Source organism: Dermacentor andersoni, chromosome 11, assembly GCF_023375885.2.
Source record: "Dermacentor andersoni chromosome 11, qqDerAnde1_hic_scaffold, whole genome shotgun sequence".
Classification (NCBI taxonomy): Eukaryota; Metazoa; Arthropoda; class Arachnida; order Ixodida; family Ixodidae; genus Dermacentor; species Dermacentor andersoni.
The window spans coordinates 16,297,714-16,318,357 of record NC_092824.1 but is presented as its reverse complement, the minus strand read 5'-3'; the positions used below and the strand labels follow the sequence as shown (position 1 = coordinate 16,318,357).

Genomic DNA, 20,644 nt, shown 5'->3' with positions numbered 1-20,644 from the left:
CATCGAAGATTCCCTAATAGCTGCTGGTGCCCGCGTGTCTTCTAGGAAGCTCTACACAATTCGCGTCGCGTATACATTCAATCACATTACAAAAGGTTTTGTGACAACAGACAGTGGATAGAACCATCGATAACATTCGAGAAACTTCCGATGCATGCAGGCTCGTTCTGCGCTGAGCGATAACATTTGTTAGACGGTGAAACGCGGTCACCCGAGAAAGAAAAACAAGGGCACGTGTTAATACATTGACACGTGCCCACTACGCGCGATCAGTCAAGAAGCAAGTCCGCGTGTTGATTGTGGTCAGAATTATTTTCACGCAATGGCACATACCGCGCGTTGATGATGATGATGACGGTGATAATAATTTGCATAGCATGACACATGCCCAAAACGAGGCATCCGCCAAGAAACCGCTAGTACAATGGCACATGCCTGCAACGCGAGATCGGCCAAGAAGCACAAGGCACATATCGTGCCAATGCTAATAAGCTGGTTGAGGTGATTGCTGAGTTAGATGATCACTATGATATACGTACTCCGACATACAGCCGCAACAGGGGACTGGCCTAGAAGCGGCTTCGTACATTTAAAATTAAGAAGATGAAGAAATTCAAGCCTAAATAAGGTTTGTAATATGAGTAACGTGGGAACATGTGCAAGCTGAGCACATGCGCGTGACTGTTCCCTTCACGATAGACACCCAGGCATAAAATCGGCCCATTATAGCATTTTATTAAGGCTTCACGAAAGCTTCCCTTCAGATAGATTCGAATCTGTGCGTTTTCCCTGCCTAATTCTCTCAAGTGAATGCAAACCTACTCGGCGAAAACCCGACCGACCGTACGGCACCGGCGAAAGCATGGAATGGTAAATAAAGAAAACATTGTTTTAACACCATCGAGACATTGCGTAAAGCCGCGTAAGACTACTGTCGCACCTGCCATAAATGTCTTAATTGTCGTATTTAACGTAACTGCTAGAACTTGTGTTACATAGTTAAAAGTCACCTATTGTTAACATTCAGTAGATCCGTGTTTTTTTCTTTTCGACCGGATAATCAGCGCTCCCGAACAACTGAGAAACTAAGTTTTCAATACGGTGTAAATTAGCATGCGAGCACTATCAAATGTGCTAGCAGAACCACAGGAAACTATGCAGCAACCAATGAGGATGTCGCCTGTCCGCTGGTTTTCTGATCGAGGAATCTGAGAAGCGCGGAAGCCCGTGACCGCTAGATGCAAACCGAAACTTTTTCGCGCATTGGTGACATCGTAACAGTCGTATCTGTGCCTGTCGTAAAAATAGCGGGTACTCCAGCATTAACACTCAGGCTAGTTGTGAATGTTGCGTACTTCGCTCTCAATGCGACAATAGTCTGAACAAACTAGTTGCGCTTTATGTGCTTGCGCTTACAATCCGTGCGAACGATCCGTATGGAGCGTACGTAGTCCGAACAAGGCTTAGGCAACAAAACGAACCGCCTACTCGAGACTAGCACCTCTTCGTAACTAGGATTCATTACATTTGTCTGCGAGACGTCCCCCCCCTCCCCCCACCTGGCACGTATGTGTACTCACTTGGCCGGAACTTCGGTGACATCGCGGGTACAAATTCAAGTTTTCAGCTGTTACACTATTCTCTCCCAAAAATAGTAAACAGGTTTCAACTAACAGAAGAATATCTGCGTGGGTTCGGAAACAAGACATTATTACAAATGCTGTGGTTAATGCCGAATGGGGATCTTCTTTTTGTGTACGGAGTCATTGTTTTCCTGTATTTAAGCATTTTGCACTCTTGTGCGTGTTGTTTATGTGCTACGTGAACTACGCTTTCTGAGAAATATTTTGTGCTAATGAACATTGAATTTTACCTACGTGGCGGCCACGCACAATCACCAAAAGCCGGAGAGGGTCACGCTGAGCACGTCGATCAGGAAGACTATCAAGAGGGCCATCGGGATCCCCATGCGCGCAAGCTCGGATGCGTCTCGGCACGCACAATACGCTGCAAGAGATTGCGGAAGAGCAGGAGAGGGCCCAATACGCTAGGCTGTCCAACACCGAAGCGGGTAGGAGCATCCTGCGGGAGCTGGGGGTACCTCCGGCGGAAATCGAGTCTCGCTTTTGCGGTCTCCCTCGGAAACAGCGGAAATGCATCGTCGTCGCTCCGATTCCACGCAACGTTCATCCCGAACATAACGTGGCTCGGAGACGAGCTAGGGCAGAGGCTCGCCTGGTCGAAGCTCGAGAACCGGCTTGGGATTGCTGTTTTGTCGACGCTGTCCGGTACCCCGAAAGGACGGCGTTCGTAGCGGTGGGCAACATCACGACGGGAAAATCACGAACTCTACGACCGTTCGCACGAAGTCGGCCGAGGTGGCGGAGCAGGTGGCGATAGACCGGACCCTGATGACGACAGAAGGACCACGATTTACAGCGCCTCGAGGACGGCTGTCCGAGAATACGCCAAGGGCACCGTTTTAAAGCAGGTCCTGCGTATTCTCAGGGACAAGGACATCAAGCCGCACACAATTCTCTGGTTACACGCACGCATGGCACGCATGGTACGCATGGTACAGATCGAGGGCGTCCCACCAAACCTCAACGAGTAGGCCCATAGCTCTGCGCGAGAAGTCGTCGACCGCGTAGCTACCGGGTGACGCGACGCTGAGGTTATGGCCAATCTGGACCCTCCCTCCTCATATAACGAACTTACCAAGCATTTTGACATGGGACGGAGACTATATCCTTCGCCACATAGGAAACTAGGCAGACCACAGTCGTTAACGATCTGTGCCCTAACCCTAACCTCGCACTGTTACACAGAGTCTATCCAGTCATACAATCGACCGATATTTGCGAGCTATGCTCAGACGTAGCTGACTTGGAACACATGCTCTGGCGGCGCCTCGCGTTACGCGACGGTGTCACATCGTCCAAATGGGAGGCTGCCCGAAGCAGCCCCGATCTTGAAGCACAGCTATGGGTGGGCCATCGGGCCCGCGACGCAGCAGAGAGGCTCGGCCTTTCTGTACCGACGTACGAGCGGCCCGGTACCTGCTTTCGGACGTCCCGAAGGACTACAATGCAGTTTAACCATACCATAAGATGTGAACATTGCTGCATCGCTGCCACATGCAGCTTTGTTCCACCTTGTTTTATTTTATGGGGTGGTGGGCTTGTCAAGCTGCTGAAATTCATAATTGTGCCACTGTGGTGGCTTAGCGGCAACCTTGTTGCGCTGCTAAGCTCGACGTCGTGGGCTCAAATCCCGGCCCCGGTAGTCATGTTTCGATGGGGGCGAAATGAAGAAACACCTGTGGTCTCGTGCATTATGGACACGTTAAATATCCCCAAGGGGTTAAAATGAGGGCAGAGCCCCCCCCCCCCTCCTACTATGGCGTGCCTCATAATCACATCATGATTTTGGCACCTAAAACCAGAGAACTTGATTTTTAAATGAACCATTTGTCCCACTATCTCTTGCCACCTATGTGCATAGTGGTGTGTATCAATCTGGCAACAAGAACATTAAATTAAAAAAAACATCAACTTAATGTGATCTGATGAAGATTTCTTTTGTTTTTTTCTATTTATTTCAGGCTTGTTTCTTTAAACAGCGCCTTATTTATTTTGATGCTGCATCATCGGATCGCAGCGAAAAATGCAATCCGGACAAAATTTTATTAGAAAGCCAGCTAGTCCTAGATTTTCCTAAGCTGCAAATGTTGCGGACGTTATTTTGTTTTTATCGCTCCTACATTGTTCCTAAGATGCATCCAGCCGTTTTTTTTAGTTACGAGTCCGCTAGCCGCTAGCTAACTTTGAAACTCAGTCATTACATTCGCAGTCGTCGGCAGAGTACTTACGCATATGGCAAGAACGATCGCTGATTTGCGCGAAATGGCCCACACACAGCAGAAACAACACAAATGAAAAAAACACGGCAGGAGTAGTACTGACTCTACTTGTTGCTTTATAAAAGCACATTCAATGTTGCTCGGTAATTTACAGAACAGTATATCAGAACGATAGGATAGCATTATGTTCTTCTTATTTTGTTGGTACGGCGGTTAGTAACTGCCGTGACAGTCCAGTGCACAAACGTGACAGATCTATGTAAGCACTACGCGAAAATGTAATCCGATCAAACGCTGCTATACCTACAGTAGTCCTCCAAAAACCAACTTATAATTTTATGCTCATCTTCAGAGTGGCTCGCGAGTAATACCACGGAACACAAGTGCGACCTGCTGGAGCTTCAGTTGTGCAAAAAACCAGGACCTTCGACGGCCCTGCTCTAGCAAAGCTAAGCTTAAACACGATCAGCGTGTCTGATCCTCCTGCTTCCTTTATTCCTTACTTTCGCATATGTGTGTTCATTCCTGTTGTCTTTGCTTTCGCATGTGAAAGCGGAGCGTTCTTCACGAACTCTCCTGGATTATCTTGACCATGGCTTCTGGCTGGATTCTGCTGTCTGCCCGCACGTATTTCTGTAAAGAACATCGATCTGATAATAGAGTGGTTAATTATATTTCAAGAATTCGTTTACTTGAAACACTTTCTTTAATTTTGTCTTTCGGTGTGCGCCCCTGGAAGCTGTGCTCGCTCTAAGCCAATCCTCCAGAATTGGGGTATGACCCACAGTAACACAAGAGGCACACAATCCCTGATTGTTGCTTGACATGATTCGTACTTTTCTGTGCATATACATCTGTCATCAGCAAATTGTACGCATCACCGTTGGCTGAAAAGCATTCGATGAACTGCTTTACTTTAGCCTCTCTTGTATATATTTCAACATGTGCGTTGTATCTGTATGCCTGTTTTATAAGCTTTTTTTTAATACTCATGTTATTTTTTAGTTAGCTTTGCAATTTTCTTCAACGACACCAAGACGAACACTGCCTCGTTGTCTTCATGCAGCAGTGGCTGTAAATGTATACCAGTGGAGCCTCGCACAGATGCTATTATAGTACAGCGCCTCCTATAGCGTCAGTCACGCCCATTCATTCATTCATTCATTCAACAATTACCTTCCAGTTTGTATTTTTTATTGTTTTCTTTCTTTGCTTCCTAATAATTCTTTAAATTTTGCCTACTCTTTACAGTTGCGACTGCTACATGTACAATCAATTGAAGTGCAAGCTGTCAGCGCGCTTTTCTGGCTCTTTCTCCACTGTTTCGAAGAACGCTTCACAGATGGCGCGACACCGGGCGCAGAGCGCTTCAAAAAAAGCGAATGCTGCACCAACGCTTGCTCTCACTGCGCATGCGCTTTCCCTAGGGCGGCCGAAGGCTAGCGGGGTCCACTTCCTCGCTCCCTTCGAACGGGATCGGTCGCCCGAGCGTTCGCTCTGCGAATGGTTGCGCGTGCCCGCGTTTTTTCTTCCTCCGCGTACTTCGGCGTCGCGTGCCGCGCTCCTCCACTGGAGCAAACGTTGATCCCCAAAAACACGCTTTTGTGACACGCCTTCCGGGTTAGAGCAACTGCGGCTCGCTGGCAAAGGAGTGAGAAGCTCGTGAGACCCAGATCGGGAAGTGCTCTACTGCGGACCTGCGGAATTTGCTCTTCGAAGATATATATGGAGGTCCACTCCATCTAGTCAACGGTTCTTTCATAACAATGATGACGAAAAAGCGGAGAGAACACGCGCAGACTAGCCGGTTTTCAGTGTCGTCTAAGGATGTGGCCCTCATGCAGGAGTGTGCCCGCGGTTTTCTTGTCTCGGCAGCATGCGCTCGCCGGTCGCAAACACTGGAGCAAGTACCTTTTCAAAATCTTTATTCGGCATTCTTCCTTATCATCGCGTTGCTGACTCGTCACATGTAAGCATCGCGATGCTGCTCCCGCTCTGTCACATACCACCGGCGGCCCACGTGAGCTTGTAACCCAAAGGTTCTGTAAAAAAAAAAAAATATTGCACTGCCGCCTGTTGATCGACGCACTCGCAAATCTCGCGTACGGTGGCTTACCGCTCTTGGGCACGTTCGACTTGCAGCGTTGCCACATTGTGGACTCGATTCAAGCATCTCTCCGAATTACGGAGCAATAAGTGCACTGTGTATGTTTGACTGTGTTGCATCTGTGAGTCCACTGAAGCCTTCTGCAATGATGCACCTGTGTTCTTTTAGATCCATTGGATGACGCATTTCCCACTGATTGGCTGACAGGTTGTCCGAACCCTCGCTGTAGCCTCCTGGAATTCAATTTCCCACTTCGGTGCAGCGAACAACAGTCAATGTATAATTAGTTGCGTGCCGTAGTTTAACCATGGCCTTCGCGACCTGGACTGCCGGAAGCTCCAACCCTGGTGTCCTGCACGCCTTCGTGAATGCTTCGGGCAACGAACCTTCAGTGCCCGCCTGTGCGACGATGACCTGCGGTGAAGCGAATGCTGTCTGTGGAGCTCGCCATCCCAAAGCAGTTCGAAGTGAGGCTTCGCGTGACCTCCTGGGATATTTCCGCCGCATCTGCGCTTCAATTGCCAGGAGGACACGAGCCTACTGGAAATCCGCTTGCAACGATTTGGGCCACACACAGCCGGAAGCCTCGTCCCCGAAGCATCAACACCGCCCGCATCGAAGACGTCACCAAAGGCAACGAGGTAGCGCGGTCAGTGACACGCAGGAGAGTGACCACAGTTTGGCCCGCCTTAAGTGGCGGTGCTACGTTGGTGGTGGTGGTGGTGGTGGTGGTGGTGGTGGTGGTTACAAGTGGTTGCCCGTGATGTGCGCCGTCTCCGTGGCCATGCTGTGTTACCTCAATTCGCTCGACGGCGAATTCGTGCACGACGACATGGTGGCGGTGGTGGGGAATCCCGACGTCACCGGCGAGAGCCCGCGCAAATCACGGGGGTCTTCGACGTCGTCGTCACTCTGGATGAACGACTTCTGGGGCCGAGCGATGGCCGATCCCCGAAGTCACAAATCATACCGGCCGCTCACCGTGCTCACATTCAGGTGAGAGGTCGCGTTCGTCTACAGAAATGATGACCAATATTTGTCATTATTTGAAGAACTGATGCATATATCACCAAGCTAGTTCAAAATGTATTAGAAGGGCAAGAAGTGCACCAGTCAGAAGAAACATATGGTAGCGTAATTTTGAATGTATCCATGTTCATGCGCTAGCATTAGCAGTGTCAACGTGCAAACTTGCGAAGTGTGGGAAGCCGGACACGACGTAATCATATATATATATATATATATATATATATATATATATATATATATATATATATATATATATATATGTATATATAGTGGGACTAATAAGTACATTGTTGCGCCAAAACAGGAAAAATAAAGACTTGGGAAGGAAGACTGCGAAACGACAGATTGAGCGCCGACTAATAGCGGCCGGAGGTGTGTCGAGTGAGCTAGTGGGCAGCATTGTGCAATGTGGCGAATGCGGTTTAAATCATAGATGCGGGACCTCAAAGTGATGCTATGCAGGGCTTACGCGTTTGTCTCGCATTTACCGCTATAGCACCAACAATTTCTTTTTGTGCCTCTTAGTAAAACTGAGATGAGCTCGTTGAAACTGCGCGCGCCTATAATACTGCACAGATCTGTGCAAAAGATTGTTCTTAGTATTTTTCAGTTTTACTATTTTACTTTCTTTCAGTTTCCACATTGTTGAGGGAAATAAAACATATACACGAAAACAGCCTGACGAGAACAAACACGTACAATTTGAAGCGAAGGAAAATAGAAGACCGACCAATGGAGTGCCACGATGAACGCGATGGTTGTCTTTGAGAACAGCGAAAAAGCAAATGAATGCCCGACCAACACTCGTGTATGACTAAGCACTCGGCGTAAGAGCCATGACGCTCCGCCCTTTGCGACGTACGTGCGAGGGATTTCTTTTGTTTATCAAAGTGTATTCCTGATTTCTTTTGTGTGCAAGTGCAACCCTAGAAAACTTAATTTGCGTGTAGTATTCCGTACAGTCACGTATTATGTGAAATTTCTTACGCCGAGTGCTTAGTCATACACGAGTGTTGGTCGGGCATTCATTTGCTTTTTCGCTGTTCTCAAAGACAACCATCGCGTTCATCGTGGCACTCCGTTGGTCGGTCTTCTATTTTCCTTCGTTTCAAATTGTACGTGTATGTTCTCGCCAGGCTGTTTTCGTGTATATGTTTTATTTCCCTCAACAATGTGGAAACTGAAAGAAAGTAAAATAGTAAAACTGAAAAATACTAAGAACAATCTTTTACACAGATCTGTGCAGCATTATAGGCGCGCGCAGTTTCAACGAGCTCATCTCAGTTTTACTTTATCCTATTTGCACTAATTACGCATTAAAACTACTCCGTACATAGCCCTACGCTATTTCGCTGTTTTGTGTGTGTGTGTGTGTGTGTGTTCCATGATTTATTTTAACATTCTTTTGTTGTCCCATGTTCAACGAAAGACTCAAATAGACTAGTTTACGAGACAAAAGTAGTTATATATTCACAACCCACAAATCCCAAATCGATCTGAAATCAAGAAAGAAAACTTTGACTTCAAAAAAGAAAATTGCCCTTCCTTGCTCAGAAGACGGGCGCTTAGAGAAGAAAGAGGAATCGTGAATTCTGTGGCGGCTACGCCAGTTTTGGATAGCCATGACGCTCCGCCCTTTGCAACGCACGTGCGAGGGATCCGCTGCGTGCAATATCTTTGCTTTTACAATATCAAAAAATGCGTTTCAGTATTTATTTATTTTTCTTGCGCTTGCATAAACGTTGGTGCGTTATTGCGAGCGCACTGTGGGTTTGACATGTTATTTTTTTTTTTTCACATTTGTTCGTGTCTGTGCGAAGGAAGTAGACAACGATGACGCAAGGGAATGCGGAAAGTGAACGAACTCCCTTTGTGGGAGTGTCATGCCGCGAGGCCATCGAGTCACGCCATGCAGGCACCGTGCCATCGCATGGTTCTGCGCAGATAAACGCCTCCCGGATCAATGCTTCTCAAACGTCCACCCATCGCGTAACCGTCGATATGCCCATAAGTCACAGACCTCCGCTCCCTTCCTAAAAAGCTTTGTTGCTGCAAAGGAGTGCACAAGGGTTATGAACTCTGGAGTTGACCACTGAACCGCGTTATTACTTGTTCGGGGCGCCGAACGACCCTACACCGTGATAGTTTGGCACCACCAATAGCACGGTGTCCTTGTGTGTTTATCTTTTTAAGCTATACAAAAATTTCGGAGTACGGCCTCCCTGTTAACGTTTTCATGCGATGTGTTTTTATTGTTAAATAGCTACTGAACGCCAAATAGGCATTGCTAGAATTTGTGACGTCGCAGATTGCTTCTGAGGAATTTCACTATCGCATCACCAGTTATTTTTTGTTTTTGTTTTTCTTGTTCTTTTGTGCATTTCGCAAGGTTTACCACGTGCAGGCTAAGCTAAGGCAGGTCTATCGTGAAATCTTTAATCCGTGAAAGTTAGCTTCATATTTAACGTGAGTGCTCTCTAAAACGCTTTTGGGGATTCACTCCACGCAGTAAGGCGCCTAGACGACGCAAAGCTTGAAAGGGCAGTGCTTCAGCGTGAAGCCACTGGTTCGGTGTTTCCTCTGAAAAGCTTGCGCAGCGAAGAATAAATGAACGTGATAATCGTCTTTGTGCTGCCCTGTCGACGTGTACCCTAGGATTACGTGCGCTGCCTGTCCATTAGCGTGACAAAGTAGTGCCGTGCTTCGAGGCCTGGTGTTATCTGGGAGGAGCAGTGCTGATACAATCTTTCAATCTACCAAGTTTTTGTTGTTGTTGTTGTTGTCACTGTTTATGTGACTTGCTGGTCGTCTTTGTCGTCGACTTCTGTCAGGAATACTACTCGGTTCAATTCATGCTTCAAAAATGAAGTTTGTCTGAGCGTGAAGACTTTTGCAGATTCTAGACAGCTTATATATAGTTTGCATATGGTCTTCTGTTCAGCCGCTGAATTGCACTAATGCGCAACGGTTTCATTTTTTATTCAATTACTTACTTACTTACTTACTTACTTAATTACTGTAACAGGTTTGCCATTGCTGTAACATTGAATTTTACAACAATATTAATATTATACTGTGCTTTCCGGCCGATGTTACCCAAGTTCTTCAACAAAAAAAAAGTATGAAAACACGGTGCGATATACAAGTATTACACTTAGTGTTCCGTTGTCAAACCTCTCATGACCAAAGGCCGTAACTCTTGTAATTGTATCTTACGTAGGTTTTTTTTTTATCTATGCTTTCAAGGACTAGCTCGTCTAATGTTAACCGGGACACAACATAGGATATCAGATAGACCAGCACGAAACCAAAAGGAAAAGAAACGACATGTGGAGGCTTTCCAAAAAGGAACCTATATACAATGCCGATAAAATGTCGTGATGTGTTCTCCAGCCGGAAATCCGCACACGACAGACTAACCTACATAATCACGACACCTACAGAATCGGTGCCCGCCTTGCAATGGAACTTTAATTGAAAGTAGCGAATGTATTGTGTTCTTCTTTGGTACCTTTTTGCGTTGTCCAAATTTATCTATCCGTACGTACTAGCTCCATCACAGTGCTTGCTGAAGAATATATTCAGCCATGAATAATGACAGGCTCTATAAACGTTCAAAAGTAGGTGAACAGTATACCAAAGTGCCCAAGACTCCAGTAAACGAATGTCGAGATTGGAGGATAATCTATTGCGTATGTCTTAGTGAGTCCTCGGAATTACTGAGTAATTAGCCCTCCACCTGTGGAATAAGCAGTCATGTCGCATTCTTTCATAACAAACTAGAATCACCTGCAGAGACGTACAAGATGATTCTTCGCTGCAGACATTGCGAGGAAGGACATACTATTCCTCTGCTGGCTGTTGGCGGAACTCGTCGCCTCCAGCATATTGTCAATGATAGTGCATTCAGATCTGCGGTTTCAGTTCAGTGGCCATGCATTTCAGCACCGTCCAAAGTGGAATGGGGCAACAAAGGGGTAAGCAGAGGGTTGAACGTACCCGCAGCTTCACCTCATCGATCCTGCTTTTTTTCCTTGCCACTGCAAAACAGAAGTATGACAAAAATATGCAGATGCCCTCAACATGTGTGAATCTTTCAAGCGAAACCTCCTTGAAGCTGTTAAAGTTAAACTTCTGAAGCTGTTAAACTGAATGCATTTCGCAGAGCGTTCTGCAATACAGTGATAATCTGACTGCCACTCAAGGCGGCAACACACGGCGACCTCACCGCATTATCAATGTGGCCGAGCAATATACTGCCTCCATGATTGACTCCATTTTCTATGACGCTGCATCCAACAAGGGCTCGATCGAGCATGTAGTCGAACAGTAAAACTGCACTTTATTCGGCGAAAAACGGGCCTACGGGGTCCGCCATACCCCAGAAAAGTAAGCATCGAAAGGTTTACTGTGTTTTGCTATGAGGGTATTTAGGTATATATATATTTTTTTCACTGCGTAATTCTGTAGAAAACAAGGCCGGTTCCCAAGACCCCTGTAAGCTTAGTAAAGGCGGTAGTGGCATCCTGTGTAAGTGCCATTCGGCAAGGGAGAAGGAGAACCCACGGTCAAAAGAAGTCGGGGAGCGTGCGCAAAAAAAAAAAAAAAAAAGAGAACGTGCCTTAAGATGTCGCTCACTCTGTTTCAGTTTTCAGCATTTCAAAGCCACCTGTAGGGTATAAGAGGCGTCTTAGTGCAAAGGGCTCCAACGTACGTATTTAAACTCGGATGTGTGGCTCTTTCGGGTTCCCCCAGAACATGAGAAAGCGAGCTCTTTTGCATTTCACTTTAACCGGGGTGTTATTTCTACGGCCGGAAATCGAGCCTGCCAACTCGTGCTTTAATATGGAGCGCCACCACCAGGTTAGTTACAGCGCAGGGTACCACGCAGATTTAGGTACACTGTGATAAATTCAGAATACAGGAATAATACGGGAATTATTATTGCTGTATCTGGTCCTGCAAAGCTGAAATTGGTGGAATTTATATCGAGAGAACATTCTATCGCGGAATTTTCAAACGTATTTGCCTATCCTCACGTATAAAGGTCACCATGACATGCTGAGCTAGGTGTTGGAAAATCACTGAATAGGCTTCCGTACGTGTATGAACAGCGCACGCAGGATAATCACTTTCTGGCATAGTAGCAATGCAGTCTATTGTGTATTCCCTCAACAGTATATATGGCACGTGATAACTTAAATATTCTATTACACAGATGCCGCCCCTAATACCATGTGTTACATAGATACATTTATCATGTGCACGTGCGCCAATTACCGCACCATAGGAATTAAAAAAGAAAACTCACCGGGCTTTGAGACTAATTCTTATCATGCTGGCTTCTTTTCATGAATAAAAATAATTTTATTATCACCATCATGAACTTATGAAGGCAGAGGTAAAGGCGCTTTATTAAAATAATCTAAACTGAAATAAAGCTTTTTTATCACTCACCCAAACCCAGCAGGCGTTAGAGCAGCCGGGCTCTTTTCCTCCACAGCAAATCTCTCCATTTTATTCAAATGTCAAAATCTTTCAGCGCGCGTGTTCTAGGTGCAGCACTAGGCCTCTCTAACGAAACAGTAAAATTGCTGCTGATCCACATCGCGCGGTGCGTGAGCAACAACTCTATGACCAGAATCAAGGCTGCACAGTGCCTTCGCTAATCCTGCGTACACCGTGTCCCCCGTCGGCTCTTCCGAGCTGTGCCTCAGCTTACAGAGGTTTCTCAATATTTCATTCGCTCACTACAATGAATGCGAATGTTCTACGAACTTCGTAAAGAAGGCAGGGATTTGACCGGATTAAAAGCTCGTTCACTCACGTGGAAAGAGGTTCTTTTTCTATCAAAGAAAGCCCACGAAGAAAGCAGAGGGGCCCACAGAAAGCTATTTTTTCGGTACTGCGGAGAATAACGCACGTATTCTTTTGTAATTACTGGCATGCAACTAAAATACCAAGATACTGTAGTTTACGTACGGCATTATGCGCGCTATAGCGTCAACCGAACGCACAAGGTGATACGCGAAGCGTCATGTCCTCGTCGTTATGTCACTTTCTGTGTTTTGCTGGCGGCGCACTGCACATGTGAAACTTCCGGCGCCCGTTTTACCTTAATTGTGTGGACCACCAAGCTCACAGAGTTAAGCGGAATGATTTGGCCGTTCCTGCTCCATAAATACGACGTGTTCTACACAGTTACGTGCAAGGATGATTTGTAGCCGGCTTGTTACATTGATAAAATGAGCTCGGGAAGTTTTATGCGGGCAGTGTGCCGCTAGCCGAGCACGAAAGGCGACTGACGGACGGGGACACCCTGTGTCTTCCGTTCATGCTACAGCGTACATAATGGCATGGCCGAAAGCCTTATATGGGCATCTTATGCTATGTTTATCAGTTCGCTAAGGGTACTTTATGTAGCACAATATTTATATTTGGCACACTGTGCTTTTTGCGTCGGCGAAATTCACTTTTGCAAATAATTATGCCATGTGCATTAAATTACGTATTTAAAGGCTCTCGAGCGTATACAAATGACTTTCAATAGTGGCGCATGATGTTGCGTGCAGCCCGAGCATAAGCACAAATTCATTTAAGATAAAATTTATCGAAACTGCAGGAAAATTCATAGAAAATATTTGCAATAATAGGTGCGTGTGGATCAACTGCGGCTCTTGCAAATTTCTTGCGTGTTTTAAAGTTTGATACTCTTGTTATTCACATTGTTCCTATTGCCTAAAAAAATAACTTTGACCCGGCGTGGTTGCTGAGAGGATATAGTGATGGGCTGCTGAGCACGAGGTTCCGGGATTAAATCCCGGCCACGGCGGCCGCATTTCGATGGGGGCGACAACACCCGTGTACTTAGATTTACGTGCACGTTAAAGAAACCCATGTGGTCGAAATTTCCGGAGTCCTCCACTACGGCATGCCTCATGATCAGAAAGTGGTTTTTGCACGTAAAACCCCATAATTTAATTAAAGAGAACTTTGGCGAACGAGAACTTCAGATTCAAGGAACTCAGGGGGAATAATAATGTTTGGCGAAACGCTCACGTTCTTGGTTTAGTTAGAAGTGTTACAAATATATAGTGAAACCTTTCCTTTTTTTTTCATGCGCCATTACGCGTTCGCAGTTGGTTTCTCCTGTGTCCTCGATGAACAAAACTGCGCACCATTTTGCAATTTGGCGAAATAAAAGAGCACGTTGAGGCTACAATCTAGGCTAAGTTCAACGCATGTCGAATTACTGTGGTCATGTCATTACATTACGCGAGTGTTAGGAGTAATTAAGGTGATTACATGGATGTTATGGGAGTAAATTGCGAAAGGTGCAAAATTAAGCACGCTTCCCTGGCATAAATACAAATACCACCCGTATCAAACCTTACGCAGGATGGGCTAACCACTGTTGTGAATCATCAGGCGCAGCTAAAAACGTGCGGACAAAAGAAAACTTGTAAAACGTTTCTTACGCACGTTTTACAGAATGCGACGCGGCTGTTAGATTCGCTAAGTTTCCCAATGTCCCGAAACAACGCTGCGTTACGCAAACTTTATATTAAATATAAATGGAGGCCCTTTTATGTAGAATGCCGTCGCAAAATTTTGACGTTCCTGACTCGATCAGGAGCGTTCCACATAACTATTGAACTCAATGGTGTGTTTTTTTTCTCTCTCTCTCTTCTCTATTCGCAATGTCAGCTTCTTCTCGCCTCCTCGGTTCATTAGATAGAGTACCCTATTTAGTTTTGTTGAATGTTAGGAACACGTAATGGGTGATGTGCAAGATAAACTTGAAGTGTTTGAGTTTGTTGAGTCGTTCGCAATAAATTACGCATTCAAGCGCTCCCACGGGTTATGCCTGTTTCTTAGGAGCAGCGCAGAATTTAGCTCGCCACCCTGTCAGAACTACAAATTCCACCAAGGCCAAATTTTAGCGAAGATGGCGAGCGCTACGGAATATATCTGTTTGATGTGAATTGTTCTTGTATGAATTGCACTCTACGTAAAAAAAAATCGTAACCATGATTCTGAAAGTGTCGAACTACCGTTTTCAGCTACGCTTCACAAAGTCCATTGACAACACTACGTCACAGGAACCTTATATTTCATGGAAAGGGGTTTATGTGCAGTGCATTGTTGGGCGAAAATTTAGCGTGCCTGGTCTAATTATAAACGTTCGAAGTAATTACTGAACCTTAGTTTTTTTTTTTTTTTTCCTCTTCTGTATTCGTTATACGAGACTCACAGTATAGGTTTCCCCTGTGTCTTCCGTCAACTAAAGAAGCTACCTTGATTACATTTGTTCAAAAATTGGGGACACAGTGTGGTTAACGTGTAGGCGAAGTTCAAAGTGCCTGGGTTAATTTAAGCATTCGAAATAACTTAGGTGCGCAAGTGATCCGAAGTATTTTAGGTTTGGTTTACGAAGAACGCACAACCTGCTGAATGCGACAGACCTGCACATAAGTAATTGCATATAATTAACTACTTGTAATCAATCACATCTTCTGGTAATTTTTTTTATTTAACATTTACTATGTTTCCTCAACAACGCTCCTTGTTATTAAATTACGCTTTCCAGTAATGAATTACATGTAACCAGTTATCTTATTGACGAGACAAGCTTTAAGAAGCAGCGCAGTTTTGAGAACCTTAATTTGGCAAAAAAAAAAACAGAAAGCATTAGAACGCCCAAAGTCATGCCGCGCAGCAGCCTCGTCAATGCCCGTGTTCAATTAGGTAAACCAGGCGCTCAGCACGCTCCACCGCGCATTCGCCGAGGAATTGAACAGGTGCGGGTATGGGTAGATAGCGAAGGCCACTTAGGACAACAATGCCAGGAAATCAGATATGGGCGATTTCTTTCAGTTTTTCATCGGCTCAACCAGGAGCGTCTTCTCCAAGTGCCAGCAACAATGAAGCGCCGCGCTAGGACCCAGCGCAGAGTAACCACAGTATTGTGCGCAAGGTGGACGTATACGTCACAACACCTCCCTACTCCTAAATGCGTACATCGAGCTAAGCTCTCTTAGCCTTCGAGCAAGCTTTCAGTGTCGCTGCTGGTCTTCACAACAAAAACAAAAACGGGGGACAATGACCAACGAAATCTTTTGAGAGCCATTGTTAGAGCAGATAAGCAAGGAAGAGATGCAGAGGACGCATTGAAAGGACCACGCCAGCTGGTTCTGCTTGCAGTATCTATGAAGAAGTTCCAAGGAAAGCAACGGGGAAGTAATGGATTACTATTGAATAATTATTCAGTAACTTTCGCGGTAGTAATTTGTAACGGTGATCCATTACATTTCTGACTGAAATAATTGCAGCTCGATGCAGTTACTTTGCGTCTGTAACGTCTACAAGTCTTGAACGTAACCGAGATCAAATTTAGCAAATAAAATAAAAAGCGGTGAAAGGGGGAGAGAAGTACGGAAGGGGATAGGCTACGGCCAATATTTTGGTGAATGTGTTTGAAAGAAGGCCTTTGTGAAAATGCCTGAACATGCCTACGTGAAATGCCTACGTTTCACGCACGCTGCAATTCAAGGACCCAACAGATGCCCAGCCAGGGTTTCAAAAGGTCCAGTCATATACCGGAAACATCGTAAGGCGTGTGTAATTGCAAACTGAAATTACTTTTGCGACTGCTCAAGAGGAGCGCCTAGACTGGAACTTGGCTTGTTATACTGCAAATTTGACCATATCTGCAGCATGTCTCTTTTTTTTCTTTTTTTTTTTCTTTTACTTTCGTAGTATTTACGTGTGCGCTGAAGCATATCCCTAGGCTAACAGACGGGATAACAATGAACAACAACGGAAGTACTAGCGGAAATTCATGTTGTTACACATCGCGTACTTGTACTATGATACCCTGAAAGTATCTGCTCTCGCTGATTGTTTTTCTTTCTAAAATATTATCTGAAACGCTCCATAGCGCAATGCGATGCTAACCAGTTTTTTTTTTTTTTTTGAGCGTTGTACATCTTCTTCTTTCTTCTTTTTTTCTTTTCTTTTTCTTTTCTTTTTTTTTTTCCTCTTGGGCGACTGTGTGCGCGCTCTTTGACATTTTGTTTGTGGTTTTCGGCGCTGCTCCGCCGTGCGTTATTTCCCGTCAGCGCAGCCCGGCAGTTTGTTTTCGAGCTTTTTGTATAAATTTTTCACATCCCGTTTTCCTTATCAGTTCTTTGCGTCGAGCTACACAATTGCGCTTCCGCATTTATCTTTACAGCCGTGCGTTTAATAGCTGGCGGCGGGATAGCTCATACGGTTGAACTGCACTGGCCCTACCGTAGCGACTGACGTCAGCTGAGCTCCGCTCTTCACGCCGTACTCGGCGAAGTGGCAATCGGTTACCGGCGGCACGCACTCCGTGAGAAGACAGGAGGGTCAGCACCTAATCTACAGATTGGCTGCGTCCGCGAATGGAGGTCGAGTCTCTGCCACGCGTTAAAATGGTGCACCGTTAAGAAGCCTACGACCGGTGGCCGCTGATCGAGAAGAGTATATGTACCTAAACAGAGACTGTCTCGTAATACAATGGTTTGGTTGAGTTACAGCGGTCAGCCGTGGACGTGACAATATTGTGCCTGTAGTTACGAGTGCAGATCAGTACAAAAGACAGGTTTAGTTGAGCGCAGTCAGTAAACTCGAAGTGCAATGCACTCTGAATACCGCCTAAGCAAAGTGGTCTTTGGACTAGTTTGTTTAACTACGGAAATCGCTGCACTGAAGTGTTGGGAGAGCTGATGAAGGACAATTCGTTTACCTTCTCTGGTCATTGGTTTTCGTCAGCTCTTGCGCTTATTGAGTTCAATATATTCCCGAACCGAAGTCAACTAGGCCAAACAGCTCCGTTTCTCAAGCGCTGACGACCAACTACAGTTCATGCGAACTGTTCTCGAGGTACTAACATCGTCTGAGTGCCCCGATGTCGATACTCCCAGCGGCGCTGCAGAGTTTTACCGCGATAGAGGGCACCACTGGGAGACAGGGTCATCCGGCGCGGCCACTTTATCGCGTATTAGAACGTGTGCGCGACGGAAGCGTCGTTCGGAGCTGTATGCGTCCGCTTTGGTGGGCGTGGTAGTCGAGAGTGTAGAACGTCACGTAATCCCCCGGAACGTGCCGCGTAGCTTCCTTGCTGCATTTCACAACGAATAGGGTGCAATATAATCGTATCAGAGGAGTAGTGCAGCGTTGTGGAGGGTAGAGCATGGTGCCAGCTAATCGTAGTCTGAATCAGCTAGGTTGTTCACGCATGGTTGTAGCTGGTCTGTTCGACTACGCTTTCCTTGTTATTGAAGCTTTGCGGTGCCGTAAGTTCTCCACTGGACAATACTGTTCAGTTGCGAATCGTCCTTGCATGTAAGCAAGCTGTAGGATTCTGCTACTGATTCGCAGGCTTTCACATTACTGCGTGCTTTTAGCGATACCCACATCACGAACGAAGACCGTGTCGTTCCATTCACTCTTAATCGCAAAGTTGTAGCCACTGTGAGTAACAAGACCAGAAACAGAATTCAGGGCTCTTCATGTGAGCGTGACGCCGAGAGACGAGGTAAAAGCACAATGGCAATACACCACTGCAGTTATCAGAGCTGTTTCTTATTTTTTCAAAAATATTCATCCTTGCTATATTCGACATTAATCATATTACTGGAATACGTGGTATTAAAGCTGGATGGAAATCAACCACCGGAGTTTCCAAGTTTAAAAATGATAAACAAGTCACGCTGACTGATCATGGTATCTGTACGAGTATTACGATAAATATCTATAGACACCACTTTTGATTCAGTAGCAGACTTTTACGTGATGAATTACATCTGATTAAATACTTAGAATAGATTACGTTGCTGGTAATTTTGTAATGTAAAGATTACTTTGCTTACACAATAACGCTCACTGCAATTCAATAACTTTTACTACAGTGTTCAAAGGGATGAAAGCATGTACATGGATTACCTGCTTTCCACAATCAGCCCTCTGCAACTACTAGCCCATCAATTGAATATGGCAGGTTTGTAAATTTGAACATATCTCTTGGAATTCCGACCTCACGGCTTTTCTCTTATAAAAGTTCGGCAGCATGTTACGCTCTTGTAACACCTGAAGGCGACAGCCTGCTGCATACCTTGGCAATGCGCCGTCTCGCATGATCGCGTTGCTGCTTTCGCAGTTCGGCTTTTTCGGCTCGTTTTCGACGCTCAGCTTGGCTTCGCGCGCTCGTATACCGGGGTCAGACTCGCGCCAACGACGTTTCTCTTCGACTTCACGTCGCATCCTCTTGGCAGGGGAGTGAAATGTATGCTGTTCTGCGTGCTTTATAGATGAGTTCAATTAATGTAAGCACTGTTCGCTTTGCTTTGCTGGGCGCTTGTAGCCTCAGCCTTGCCGGGGTTGGCGTGTATGACAACTTTATTCAATATCCTGCAAATTGGTGGCCTGCGTCTACGCAGCACCCGGGGGCAACAGAGAGCATATTAGCGCGATAGAACTTTCCGGGCGTGGATGACCCAAAGTTGGTCCTAGAGATCTGAGCTAGTCAGTGCGGCTCTCCACGGCACCTCTAGTTCGTCTGGGGGGATGGCAGTTCTCCTTTGAACTATTTCTCAATCGCAGAGTATATGCGCTAGGGTGGCACATGTATCATCACATAATTTACATTTGGCATCAGGGTGCAATTCCAGAAACATGCGGTTAAGATGTACCGGGTTCGTGTTAGTTCTGCTTTGATGGCACCTCCAGTGAGCCATGGCATTTTTTTTTGCTTTCTTACAAGGGTATGAGCCATTCCTTACGGGGGTATGAGCCCTTTAGAAGGTCACGTGGTTTTTTTTTTTTTTTTGTACCACTCGACTAGATGCCGCATTTCTCCAGGTTGTATGCGCAATTCCAATTAATTTTTATCCTGTAAGCTTGAATTTGCTGAGTGCTTGTAGCCTCTGCATTACGGTAGGGATGAGCCACTGCATTTTTTGCTTCCTTAGGAGAGTATAAGCTATTGCTGATGATGGTAGTTTTTGTGCTATTGGACCGGATGACGCGTTTTCGCTTTCAAGTTCATCAGGGGTACGAGCCACCTAAGGCATTCGCCTCAATAACTTTCTGCCTCTATCTCTCTATCTACCTCTCTACCTCTCCTGAAAGCGGCTTTAGGCGGTCTTCATATGTGGTATAAAGTGCTGCTCAGTTCTTCTTCGGTTAGTGCAATCTATGAATTCTCTGATATAGTCAGAAGCGCTTAGCCGTTATACTCTTATGTTTCCTTCTGTTTGATGTATCTGTAACTCACTAAACTTATTTTGCAATTCTAGCACACGAATAGTATTTAAGGGCATAATAATAGGCAGCGGCATAATAAATTGCGTTACATATTTGGCCACTTTTTCAAGGAACGTGCACGTTTGCTCGAGTCCGTTACGATAAGTCGATTAAGTCTAAATGATAAAGGAGTGAAGCGTACCGCGATGAGTTCTGCCAGTTGTTAGCCTGCAAATTGGCACGGTGCTGCTATGGCTCGACAGCGGAACCCACTTCGGATGTTGATGCCAAAGAATCATCTAGAGACAATTGGGAGTACGTTCCCTATAGTTCCAGCAACATTTGAACAAGGCGTTTCATAAGTACCAACGGAAGAC

At 45.7% G+C, this 20,644-nt stretch overlaps 1 protein-coding gene across 1 annotated transcript in view; it reads left to right on the top strand.

The window, feature by feature from the left end:
• The first annotated feature begins 6,715 nt into the window (after positions 1-6,715).
• Positions 6,716-20,644, top strand: part of LOC126517684 (protein O-mannosyl-transferase TMTC1-like) — a 279,424-nt gene continuing 265,495 nt past the window's right edge. The window contains exon 1 of the mRNA XM_055064442.1: positions 6,716-6,965. Coding sequence (XP_054920417.1) covers positions 6,733-6,965 — 233 coding nt within the window. The 5' untranslated portion in view covers positions 6,716-6,732. The remainder of the gene's footprint in view (positions 6,966-20,644) is intronic.